Source organism: Motacilla alba, chromosome 21 (assembly GCF_015832195.1).
Source record: "Motacilla alba alba isolate MOTALB_02 chromosome 21, Motacilla_alba_V1.0_pri, whole genome shotgun sequence".
NCBI classification, from domain to species: Eukaryota; Metazoa; Chordata; class Aves; order Passeriformes; family Motacillidae; genus Motacilla; species Motacilla alba.
Genome location: NC_052036.1, coordinates 1,718,057 through 1,730,843, shown reverse-complemented (window position 1 = coordinate 1,730,843; position 12,787 = coordinate 1,718,057). Strand labels below are relative to the sequence as shown.

Below are 12,787 nucleotides of genomic sequence, written 5' to 3'. Positions count from 1 at the left end.
TTCCAGCCAAACCTCTCTGGGCAATCTAAAGCGGGAAATGGATTTGCAGAGAATTCCGACGCCTGTATTGTCTCACCCTTCCCGTGAGACTGAAAACAGAATAAAAGTTTTTAAAACACCCCTCAGTTACCCATCTCTGGGTCAGAAAAAAAGCATAATCCAACAACCTTTGACATTGTTCTAACACCCTCATGGCAAAAAAATCCCTCCCTGACGTGACCGGCTGCCCCTGAGGTTGTCACCTGTGCTGGTGTCACAGCCAGCTCAGCCCGTCCTGAGTGTCTTCTGAGCCTCACCCTCGCCCAAACACCAGGAAGAGGAAACGTTTTCTTCATGGAGAGGGTGGTTGGATATTGGAGTGAGGTGCTGAGTCCCCGTCCCTGCAGGGTTTGAAGGGTGTGGCGCTCAGTGCCAGGTCTGGGTGCCAAGGTGGAGCTGGCTCCCAGGTTGGAGTCGATGGTTTCGCTTTGAAAAGGACATTGAGGTGCCCAGGGGAGGCTCTCAAAGGGCTGAAAATGGCTTTTGAGGACCAGCTGAGGGAGCTGGGTTCGGTCAGGCTCGAGAAGAGAAGGCTCAGGGGAGCCTCAGCGCTTCACAAGGGGCCGTTCAGGCGGGGTCTCCTTCTGCCGTGCCCGCAGTGAGGAGGAGAGGAGGCTGAGGCAGGGGACATTCCCATCAGATATTGAAAACTTGGGGTGCTCAGGCTCTGGAGATCCCAAACCCTGGCGGAGCCCAGGGGTGCCTCTGGGTGCTGAGCTTTAAGCTGCCTCCAAGGCTGAGCATTCCTGGATCTCCGAGCTGCTCATCCCAGCCGGGCACGATCCGCGGGGCTGGGACAGGGACACAGAGCCCGTGTCACCGCCCAGCACGGCCGGGGGCGCCGGGGATGGCCGGAGGGGTCCGGGCTGTGTCCGTGCCGTGTCCGGTGTGCCGGAGGGGGAGTCATGGCTGTGTCCGTGCCGTGTCCGTGCCGTGTCCGGTGTACGGAGGGGGGTCAGAGCTGTGTCCAGTTTGCAGGAGGAGGGTCGTGGCTGTGTCGGTGCCGTGTCCGTGCTGTGTCCGGTGTGCCGGAGGGGGGGGTCAGGGCTGTGTCCGTGCCGTGTCCGGTGTGCGGAAGGGGATCATGGCTGTGTCCGGTGTGCGGAGGGAGGTCAGCGCTGTGTCCGGTGTGCAGACCGGGCCCGGTTCTGTCCGTGGCTCTGCAGGAGGCGGCTCTGTGCTGCTCCCGGTTCTCTCTCGGTGCTGCGGGAGAGGGGATCGGAGCCGTGGCAGGGCTGGACCGGGGCTGTACCCGGTGCTGCGGGAGGCGGGCCCGCTCTGTGTCAGTGCCCTGGCGGTACCGGGAGGCGGGCCGGTCCGTGCCGGGGCTGGGCTGTGCCCGGTGCCGTAGCCGGTGACGTAGCCGGTGCCGTAGCCGGTTCCGTGGGAGGCTGGGCTGTGCCCGGTGCTATTCCCGGTGCTGTTCCCGGTTCCGTGGCTGTGCCGCGGGAGGTTGGGCTGTGCCCGGTGCTATTCCCGGTGGTATTCCCGGTGCTGTTCCCGGTTCCGTGGCGGTGCCGCGGGCGGCTGGGCTGTGCCCGGTGCTATTCCCGGTGCTGTTCCCGGTTCCGTGGCGGTGCCGCGGGAGGCGGGCCGGTGCGGGGGGCGGGCGCTGCCCGCGTTCTCGGGGCCGGCGGGCGATGCGCTTCCTCCGCTGAGCGCAGCGCGGCCGAGCCCGAGCCGGCAGGATGACGGTGGAGTTCGAGGAGTGCATCAAGGACTCGCCCCGGTTCCGGTAAGCTCAGAGGCACCGGGGCCGCCCGGAGAACGGCTCGGGGAGGGCGGGACGGGAGGACGGGCAGGGCCGCGCCCGGCAGAGGAACCGGCAGCCGGGCCGGGAAGGGCCGGAGCCGGGCCGGGAAGGGCCGGAGCCGGGGCCCGGCGCTCTCAGCCGGCAGCCGGCGATGCCTCGGGCCGCAGGCGCTGCCCTGCCGTGCCCGCAGCCCGGCTTCCCGTTCCCCGCACCCTCCCTTCGCTGTGCCCCGCATCCCCCCGTGCCCGCACCCCCCGTGCCCGCATCCCCCCGTGCCCGCACCCGCCGCTGTCCCCGGGCTTGGCGCACGAACAGTCCGGGCTTGGATCGATCCGTGCCTCCCGCTGCGAACGCGCATCCCCCGCCGGCGCGGAGCCGCCCGCGGAGCCGCGGCTGGGGAACACGCTCATTTTCCATGCGCTCACATTCCCGTCTCTCGGAGGGTGGATTTTTTTTTTTTAATTTTTTTTTTTTTTTTTTTTTTTTTTTTTTTTTGCGGTCTTGGAGGAATCTGGGCTGTGACAACAAAGGCTCCGGCTTGGCTGTGCTCGCATCCACATCAGGCCGCTGCGGAGCGCCCGGGGCTGGCGGGGAAGCAGCCGGCAGCCGCCGCTCCATTGTGCCCGGAGCATCCCGGCTGCGTGTCCGCAGGGGCTGGGATGCGCTGCTGCCGCTCGGGGCAGAGCCCAGCTCCCGCCTGCAGCGATCCCCGCCGCCCCAGCGCCGTCTGCATCAGCGAAACGCAGACAAAAGCCTGCGGGAGCTGCCGGGCTGTGCAGGGCAAGGAGTTATGGGGGGGGTCTCTGCTTCCTGCAGATGTTTCGTGTTGTTCCTTCTCGGAATCTTTTTGTTTGTTGGGGGGGGAAAAAATAATAGCCTAAAAAAAAAATCCCAGCTTGCGTTTCGCCTTTGGAAATGGTTTCTAAACCGTGCCGTGGTTTTCTGAGCCGTGTCTGGAAGGGCTTGGGGTGCTCCGTGCAGCAGTGGGCTGTGGCTGGGGCCGGGATTGGCGTTTAGTGGCACTGTGGGGCTGTGGAGGTGACACCCGGGGCTGTGGGAAGGGTTCTGCGGGGAGATGGATCCGGCTCGGCCAGGTGCTGGGCAGGGCCAGGTGAGATGACAGCCCGGGAGTCACGGGATCGTGGGATTGTCACCGAGTTCGGCAGGAAATGCTCTCATCAACCCTCTGCTCACTTAGCAACCATTGGGATTTATACAACTTTTCCCCCCTTTGTTTTTTTCACCTGTCATCACGATTTATTCACCTTTTTTACCTCTATCAATAGGATTTATCCACCTTTTTCTCCCCCTTTTTTCACCTGTCATTACAATTTATCCCCCTTTTTTCCCATTTTTTCACCTGTCATTAGGATTTATCCACCTTTCTCCCCCTTTTCTTTGGCCTGTCATTAGGATTTATCCACCTTTTCCCCCTGTCATTGGGATTTACCCACTTTATCCCTTTTTCGGCCTGCCATTAGGATTCACCCACCTTTTCCCCCCATCATTGGGATTCACCCACTCCATCCCTTTTTTTAGCCTGCCATTAGGATTCACCCACTTTATCCCCTTTTTTTTTCACCTGCCATTAGGATTCACCCACCTTTTTCCTCCTCATCACTGGGATTCACCCACTCCATCCCCTTTTCCCCCCTGTCATTAGGATTCACCCACCTTTTCCCCCCTGTCATTAGGATTTACCCACTCCATCCCTTTTTTCAGCCTGTCACTAGGATTTATCCACCTTTCTCTCCCTTTTTTTGGCCTGCCATTAGGATTCACCCACCTTTTCACCCCCCATCACTGGGATTCACCCACTCCATCCCTTTTTTCAGCCTGTCATTAGGATTTATCCACCTTTCTCCCCCTTTTTTCGGCCTGCCATTAGGATTCACCCACCTTTTCCCCCTCCATCATTGGGATTCACCCACTTCATCCCTTTTTTCAGCCTGCCATTAGGATTCACCCACCTTTTTCCCCCCTGCCATTAGGATTTATCCACCTTTTCCCCCCTGCCATTAGGATTTATCCACCTTTTCCCCCCTGCCATTAGGATTCCCCACCTTTTCCCCCCTGCCATTAGGATTCACCCACTTCATCCCTTTTTTCAGCCTGCCATTAGGATTCACCCACCTTTTTCCCCCCTGCCATTAGGATTTATCCACCTTTTCCCCCCTGCCATTAGGATTTATCCACCTTTTCCCCCCTGCCATTAGGATTCCCCACCTTTTCCCCCCTGCCATTAGGATTCACCCCTCCATCCCTTTTTTTTTAGCCTGCCATTAGGATTTCCCCACCTTTTCCCCCCTGCCATTAGGATTCACCCCTCCATCCCTTTTTTTTTAGCCTGCCATTAGGATTCCCCACCTTTTCCCCCCATCACTGGGATTCACCCCTCCATCCCTTTTTTCAGCCTGCCATTAGGATTCGCCCACTTTATCCCCTTTTTTTTGGCCTGTCATTAGGATTCACCCACCTTTTCCCCCCCCATCACTGGGATTCACCCACTCCATCCCTTTTTTTTTAGCCTGCCATTAGGATTTCCCCACCTTTCCACCCCCCCATCACTGGGATTCACCCCTCCATCCCTTTTTCCAGCCTGCCATCCCACCCATTGTGCTGCAGAGCACGCGGGCTGCTGGCTGGCTGCTGGGTGGCTGCTGGGTGGCTGCTGGGTGGCCCCGAGCCAGAGCTGTGACCTCACTGTCCAGATGTCTGTCCCGCATGGCAGTGACCCTTTTCCTGCTGCCGTCAGCGCTGATTGATCTGTTTGTTTATTTATTTATTTCCCCCTTTAATGCCTCTGTGTGTGTGTGTGAGGGGGCTCCGGGCCAAGTTTTTTAGCATCGTTCTGCTCTGGCCATGAAAACAAACCAGCTCTCAGAGCAATCCCTTGGAGCTTCATCAAAAACTCCTCTTCCAGGCTGGAATTATGAACTGTTTCCCCCGTGGCCAGACACAGCCTGCCTGTCAGAGGGAGGACAAGAGGGCAGGCTGATAAAAATGAGCCTGGGCTTTTCAGGAGTGTGTGCAGCAGGGGGGTGTTTAAATCATGAACAGCTCAGATATTGAGAAGTCCTGATGATAGGGGGAAAAAAAAGGGATCAAGTTCAATTATTGAGGATTTGCACCTCAGATATTGAGAAATCCTGATGTTAGGGGGGAAAAAAGGAATCAAGTTCAATTATTGAGGATTTATACCTTGAATATTGAGAGATCCTGATGTTAGGGGGGGAAAAAGGAATCAAGTTCAATTATTGAGGATTTGCACCTCAGATATTGAGAAATCCCGATGATGGGGGGAAAAAGGAATCAAGTTCAATTATTCAGAGCTTACATCTCAAATATTGATAAATCCTGGTGTTAGGAGGGAAAAGAACTGAAATCTTCAGACTTGACACCTCAGATATTGAGAAATCCTGATGTTAGGAGGGGAAAAAGGAATCAAGTTCAATTATTGAGAATTTATACCTTGAATATTGAGAAATCCTGATGTTAGGAGGGAAAAAAGGAACCAAGCTGAAATATTCAGACTTGACACCTCAAATATTGAGAGATCCTGATGTTAAAGGGGAAAAGAACTGAAATCTTCAGACTTGACACCTCAGATATTGAGAAAGACTGATGCTAGGAGGAAAAAGAAGAACCAAGTTGAAATATTTAGAATTCACACCTTGGATATTGAGAAACCCTGATGTCAGGAGGAAAAAGAAGAACCAAGTTGAAATATTCAGAATTCACACCTTGAATATTGAGAAATCCTGGTGTTGGAGGGGAAGAGTCGAGTTGAAATATTCAGAGTTCACACCTTGAGTATTGAGGTTAGAAGGAAACAGAAGAACTGAAATCTTCAGAGTTGTCAACTCAGATTGTCAGCAGAGAAATCCTGATGTTAGGAGGGAAAAAAGGAACCAAGTTGAGTTATTGAGAATTTACACCTGGAATATTGGGAAGTCCTGACATTAGGAGGAAAAAGACACCTCAGATATTGAGAAAGAGGAAAAAGAAGAATATTGAAGAAAAAGTTGAAATAGTCAGAATTCACACCTCGAATATTGAGAAATCTTGATGTTAGAGGGCAAAAGAGGAACTGAAATCTTCAGACCTGACACCTCAGATATTGAGAAATCCTGGTGTGAGAGGGGAAGAGAAGAGTCGAGTTGAAATATTCAGAGTTCACACCTCGAATATTGAGGTGAGAAGGAAATAGAAGAACTGAAATCTTCAGAATTCACACCTCGAATATTGATGTCAGATCCACCTCATGGCTTCCCACCTGAGAAATTCCAGCTCCTCCGAGGAAAATTAACATTTTTCATGTTTGAAATGCCATGGTTTGGATGGGTCTCACCTGCAGCTTGGCAGGTAAAGCTGATTTTTGCCAGGGGTCTTGTAGAAAAATGACCTGATAATTAAATATTTAATAATTACCAACCACCTCCAATTCCTCATGGCTTCCCACCTGAGAAATTCCAGCTCCTCCGAGGAAAATTTCCATTTTTCATGTTTTACATGCCATGGTTGGGATGGGTCTCACCCTGCCAGGCCCTTGCAGGGGCGTGTCTGCAGTCGCAATAAACGATTTCCTGACCTGCCAGGACCTGTCCTTGCTCATCTCGTGGTTTTATCTCCCACCAGGACTTTGGGAAGCCTAGGAACGCTTTGTTGTGGGAATGGATTTGCGGAGAATTCTTAAATCCACTGAGAAATCCAATTTAATCAAAGCTGGGCTCACTTGGCACCCACGGGGATTTATCCACCTTTATTTCCCTTTTTTCTACCTAATATTAGGATTTATCTACCTTTTTTCCCCCCTTTTTTTCCACCTGTCATTAGGATTTATCCACCTTTATTTCCCTTTTTTCTACCTAATATTAGAATTTATCCACCTTTTTTTCCCCCCTTTTTTTCTACCTGTCATTAGGATTTATCCACCTTTTATTTCCCTTTTTTTTTGGTCTGTCATTAGGATTTATCCACCTTTATTTCCCTTTTTTCTATCTAATATTAGAATTTATCCACCTTTTTTTCCCCCCTTTTTTTTGGTCTGTCATTAGGATTTATCCACCTTTATTTCCCTTTTTTTTTCCACCTGTCATTAGGATTTATCCACCTTTATTTCCCTTTTTTCTATCTAATATTAGAATTTATCCACCTTTCCCCCCCCCTTTTTTTGGTCTGTCATTAGGATTTATCCACCTTTTTTCCCCCTTTTTCTTGACCTGTCATTAAATTTTATCCACCTTTATTTCCCTTCTTTTTTTCACCTCCCATTGGGATTTATCCACCTTTTTCCCCCTTTTTTTCTACCTAATATTAGGATTTATCCACCTTTTTTTCCCACCTGTCATTAGATTTTATCCACATTTATTCCCTTTTTTTTTTCACCTAATATTAGGATTTATCCACTTTTTTCCCCCCTATCATCAGAATATTTATTTATATATTTATTCCTTTTATATATTTACTTCTATAATATATATTTACTTTTATTTCTTTATATTTTATGGATTGTTATTTACATATATATATTTATATTTATATATTTATATTTATATATTTATGTTTATTTTTATATATATTTAGGTATTTGGGATTTTCCCACAGGGATATTTGGGGTCTTTATAAAGAGAGTTTTGGGGTGTTCATAAAGTGATATTTGGGGTCTTTATAAAGAGAGTTTTGGGGTGTTCATAAAGAGATTTTTGGGGTCTTTATAAAGAGATATTTGGGGTGTTCATAAAGAGATTTTTGGGGTCTTTATAAAGAGATTTTTGGGGTTTTTCCACAGGGATATTTGGGGTATTTATTAAAAATATTTGGGGTCTTTATAAAGAGATTTTTGGGGTCTTTATAAAGAGAGTTTTGGGGTGTTCATAAAGAGATTTTTGGGGTCTTTATAAAGAGAGTTTTGGGGTGTTCATAAAGAGATTTTTGGGGTCTTTATAAAGAGAGTTTTGGGGTCTTTATAAAGAGATTTTTGGGGTCTTTATAAAGAGAGTTTTGGGGTGTTCATAAAGAGGTATTTGGGATTTTCCCGCAGGGATATTTGGGGTTTTGCCCCAATATTATCATTGATAATTTTTGAATTACAAACACCTGGTCAAAAATGACAACATTTTTAACCCCAATTCGATTCCTGAGCCCCAAAGCACCCCGAAAGTGCGAGGGGCTGAGGCAGAGGAAGGACTGAAACTCCAGTTTTGGGCTCCCAGGCTGCTCCTCAGCCGTGGCCCCTTTGAACCCTGCTTTCAGAACGATGAATGGGATGAATTCTTTTATTTTTAAAAATCAAATTTTTTTAAAATTTTATTTAAAATTCCACCAAGCTTCTGCTGGCTTGGGCAAGCTTGGTTATGTGGAATAAAGCAAAGAGCCCTTGAAAGGGACCTGGAGTCCGAGTCTGGCTGGATTTTGAGGACAAAATGTTTCTGTGAGCTTGAGGAGTTGTTTTTTTTTCCTTTTTTTTTTCTTGTTTGCTCCTCTGTCTCGGGGCTGGATTGGGATTCCAGGCGTTTGCTGGGTGTTTGTTCCGCTCAGGGCTGGCTGAGCTTTATCTGAGGTAAAGCTTTGCTCCAGAAACGAGGGTGGAGGAGAGGAGGTGATAAAAGAAAAGCAGAATTTAGAGTTCCTGTGGGGGGAAAAAAGGAGAATTTGTTCAATTTTTGACAGCAATTCCGGGCTTGGAGGGAGTAGGGAATGTGGGAAAATGAGATTTTTTTCACCTTGCAGCTGCTTTCCTTTCTCTGGGGCAAGGCTGAGTTAAAATCTTGGGATGGGAAAGAATTTGAGGGGCAGAATTCCCTGCCTGCAGGGCGGTGGAGCAAGGGGAGTTGTGTTGGTGATTAATTAGGGAATTAATTGGGATTTCTTAATCCCAGGCTGTGGGGGTGAATTGAGGGTGAATTGGGATGAATTTGGGGATTAATTGGGGGTGAATTTGGGGTGAAATTGGAATGGATTTGGGGATTGATTGGGGGTGAGTTTGGGGTGGATTGGAGGTGAATTTGGAGTGAATTTGGAGAGTAATTGGAGGTGAATTTGGGGTGAATTGGAGGTGAATTTGGGGTGAATTTGGGGATTGATTTGGGGTGAATTTGAAAAGAAAAGAGAACGTGTTCAATTTTTGACAGCAATTCCGGGCTTGGAGGGAGGAGGGAACGTGGAAAAATGAGATTTTTTTCACCTTGCAGCTGCTTTCCTTTCTCTGGGGCAAGGCTGAGTTAAAATCTTGGGATGGGAAAGAATTTGAGGGGCAGAATTCCCTGCCTGGAGGGCGGTGGAGCAAGGGGAGTTGTATTGGTGATTGATTTATTTCTGTTTATTTCTGCACGCTGCTGTCTCCTCCGGCTGCTATTTTTATAAAGGACAGAATTCAGCTCAGAAACTTTGGTTTACAGGGAGGAAAGAGGAATTAAAAAAAAAAGAAAGCCAAGCCTGGAGAGGCCGTAGGTGTGTTCTGGAGCTGGGAATTTGAGGTTAACCAAACAAATTCAGCGTGGGACCTTCACAGAGGCTCCCACAGCTCCGATCCCTGCCTTGCTTCTCCTCCTCTGCAGGAAGAGTTGGCTTCCGTGGAGGGGAGGGAGAACATCCTGCTGCTCCGAGGGAGCTCAGCGTCCCTGGTCCTGCCTGCAGCAAAGGTTCTGCTTCTCCTCAATTCCCAGCTCCTGGTTCTCCTCAGTTCCCTGGTTTCTGGTTCTCTCAGTTCCCAGCTCCTGGCTCTCCTCAGTTCCCAGCTCCTGGTTCCCCTCAGTTCCCAGCTCCAGGTTCTCCTCAGTTCCCAGCTCCTGGTTCTCTCAATTCCCAGCTCCAGGCTCTCCTCAATTCCCAGCTCCTGGTTCTCCTCAGTTCCCTGGTTTCTGGTTCTCCTCAGTTCCCAGCTCCTGGTTCTCTCTATTCCCAGCTCCTGGCTCTCCTCAGTTCCCAGCTCCTGGTTCTCCTCAGTTCCCAGCTCCTGGCTCTCCTCAGCTCCCTGGTTTCTGGTTCTCCTCAATTCCCAGCTCCTGGTTCTCTCAGTTCCCAGCTCCAGGTTCTCCTCAGTTCCCAGCTCCAGGTTCTCCTCAGTTCCCAGCTCCAGGTTCTCCTCAGTTCCCAGCTCCTGGTTCTCCTCAGCTCCCTGGTTTCTGGTTCTCTCAGTTCCCAGCTCCTGGTTCTCTCAGTTCCCAGCTCCTGGTTCTCCTCAGTTCCCAGCTCCTGGTTCTCCTCAGTTCCCTGGTTTCTGGTTCTCCTCAGTTCCCAGCTCCTGGTTCTCCTCAGTTCCCAGCTCCTGGTTCTCCTCAGTTCCCTGGTTTCTGGTTCTCCTCAGTTCTGGGTGGGGGAAAAGCTGAATTATTAAAGAATGAAGCAGGGATTTATGAAAAGGATCTCATAGCAAACAGTATATTTAAACATATCAAATTTTTATAGAATTTAAATATAGTTTTAATGTGATTTATTTGTAGATTTGTAAATTTGATATTATTTAGTGAAAGGATTTATTAAAGGATCTCCTCCGTGGATCCACCTTGGGCAGCACAAGAGCCCAGCCAGGGCTGCACCCAAGATGAGCCAAAACGGCCCCAAAAAATGGATGATTGGTCACAAAATGAGAAGTTCTGCTCCGTTTGCATCTTGGAGTGAATTGTCCCAGTCCAGCTCCAGCCCGTGCAGTCCCACCCTGCTTGTTTGTCTCTCTGCAGCCCACGGTGTTTGTGCTCCTGGGCTGAGCTTTGGATCATTTGTCCTTGGTGCCCAGCTGGAGCAGGAATTGTTTTGTGTCCCTGCTCTGTGCAGAGAGCTCAGCATCCCCTGCTGTGAGCCCAGAGCCACCACTGAAGCAGCACAGAACCTGAATTGGGACTTTACATTTTTACTTATGTTTACATGTAGGATCTATTTTGATATTTGCAAAGAGCCCATATTAAAATATATTCTATTTATTATAAATTATGTTTATAATAAATATGAACTAATACGATATAAATTATAAATAAATATAAATGAAAATAATATAAATAATATAGATATAATAGAAATATGTTGTTTAATATAATATTAATTATACATAAATAAAGTATGAATAATATTTAAAACAGAAATATAATGTATAGGTTTGACTGATATTATATTTATTTTGAAGATTATTATATATTATAATTAACAAAGTATTATAGTTAAACATTAATAAATATGGATGCATTAATAAATATTAATAAATATTGACAATTAAGCATTAAATAAGAATTAAATAAGAAATAAATAAGAATAATTAAGAATTAAATGATAATAATAATAGATATCCATTATGATAAATATAGAAATAATAGTAATATAGATATAGATTATGATAAACATCCCTGACACAGGGCTGATGGCACAGCTCACGGGTGGCACATCCCAGAGCCAAGTGCTCACTCAGTCCTTAAACAAGCCTGGAGTGGCACTGTCTGAACAGATCCTGTCAGGGCTGAGATAATCCCTGCCTGCATCCCCGGGCTGCTCCCGGCTTTAACCCTTGTCACTCTGCTGGGGACAAGCTGCTGGCTTTAACCCTTGCCATTCTGGGGACACTGCTGCTCCTGGCTTTAACCCTTGCCATTCTGGGGACAAGCTGCTGGCTTTAACCCTTGCCATTCTGGGGACACTGCTGCTGGCTTTAACCCTTGTCATTCTGGGGACACTGCTCCTGGCTTTAACCCTTGCCATTCTGGGGACACTGCTGCTCCTGGCTTTAACCCTTGTCACTCTGCTGGGGACACTGCTGCTGGCTTTAACCCTTGCCATTCTGGGGACAAGCTGCTGGCTTTAACCCTTGCCATTCTGGGGACACTGCTGCTGGCTTTAACCCTTGCCATTCTGGGGACACTGCTGCTGGCTTTAACCCTTGCCATTCTGCTGGGGACACGCTGCTGCTCCCAGCCCAGCTCGGCTGTGTGCCGTGTCCAGCTCCGGCCCCTCAGCTCAGGAGGGAATTTGAGAGGCTCGAGCGTGGCCAGAGCAGAGCAGCGAGGCTGCTGAGGGGCTGGGAACACGAGCCCTGTGGAGAACCACTGAGGGAGCTGGGGGTGCTCAGCCTGGAGAAAAGGAGACTCAGAGGTGCCCTCATCGCTCTCTGCAGCTCCTGAAGGGGGCTGTGCTCAGCTGGGGAGACTCAGAGGTGCCCTCATCCCTCTCTGCAGCTCCTGAAGGGGGCTGTGCTCAGCTGGGGAGACTCAGAGGTGCCCTCATCCCTCTCTGCAGCTCCTGAAGGGGGCTGTGCTCAGCTGGGGTCGCTCTCTTTCTCCAGGCAGCACTGACAGAACAAGAGGACGCAGTCTCAGGCTGAGCCAAGGGAGATCCAGGCTGGAATTGAGGAGGAAGTTTTTGACACAAAGAGTGGGCAAACACTGGAATCATCTGCCCAGGGAGGTGCTGGAGTCACCATCCCTGGATGTGTTTAAAAAAGCCTGGATGTGGCACTGGGTGCCGTGATCTGGTTGAGGTGTTGGACATGGCTTGGACTCGATGATCTTAAAGGTCTCTTCCAACCTGGAAATTCTGGGATTCTGTGATTCTGTGCTCCCAGGGCTCGCAGTGGTCGGGGTCAGCTCGCAGGATGTTCCATGGGGATAAAGAGCCCTGCACACACGGGGCAGGGCCGTGCTCAGCACCCAGGGGCTGTGCCAGGCTTTCGGGAAGCGTCCCCAGGCTGGGCGTGCAGGGATCTCCTGAGGAGCAGCCCTTCAAGCCTTGTCCTTGCTCCGGCTGTGCTGCAGCTCAGGGACACGCTGCTGGCTCCCAGAGCCCGGCCCGGAGCAGAGTGTGCCCCTTTGTGCTCTGATAAACGCAGGCTTTGGCAGCAAGGCAGGCTGTGTCCCCAGGATGGCAGGAACAGCCACCACGGTGCTGGCACTGCCCGGGCAGGAGGCCCCTCTGCCTCTCCTTTCCCCTTTCCCCTTTCCCCTTTCCCCTTTCCCCTTCCCCCTTCCCTTCCCCATTCCCAGATTTCCTTTTTCCTTTCCTTCTTCCTCCTTT

The 12,787-nt window shown here is 49.7% G+C and overlaps 1 protein-coding gene across 4 annotated transcripts in view; it reads left to right on the top strand.

Moving 5' to 3' along the window:
- Positions 1-1,034: 1,034 nt before the first annotated feature.
- ACAP3 (ArfGAP with coiled-coil, ankyrin repeat and PH domains 3) overlaps positions 1,035-12,787 on the top strand; it is a 60,621-nt gene continuing 48,868 nt past the window's right edge. For all 4 annotated transcript variants that reach the window (XM_038159850.1, XM_038159849.1, XM_038159848.1 and 1 more), the window contains exon 1: positions 1,035-1,774. In XM_038159850.1, coding sequence (XP_038015778.1) covers positions 1,728-1,774 — 47 coding nt within the window. In that variant the 5' untranslated portion in view covers positions 1,035-1,727. The remainder of the gene's footprint in view (positions 1,775-12,787) is intronic.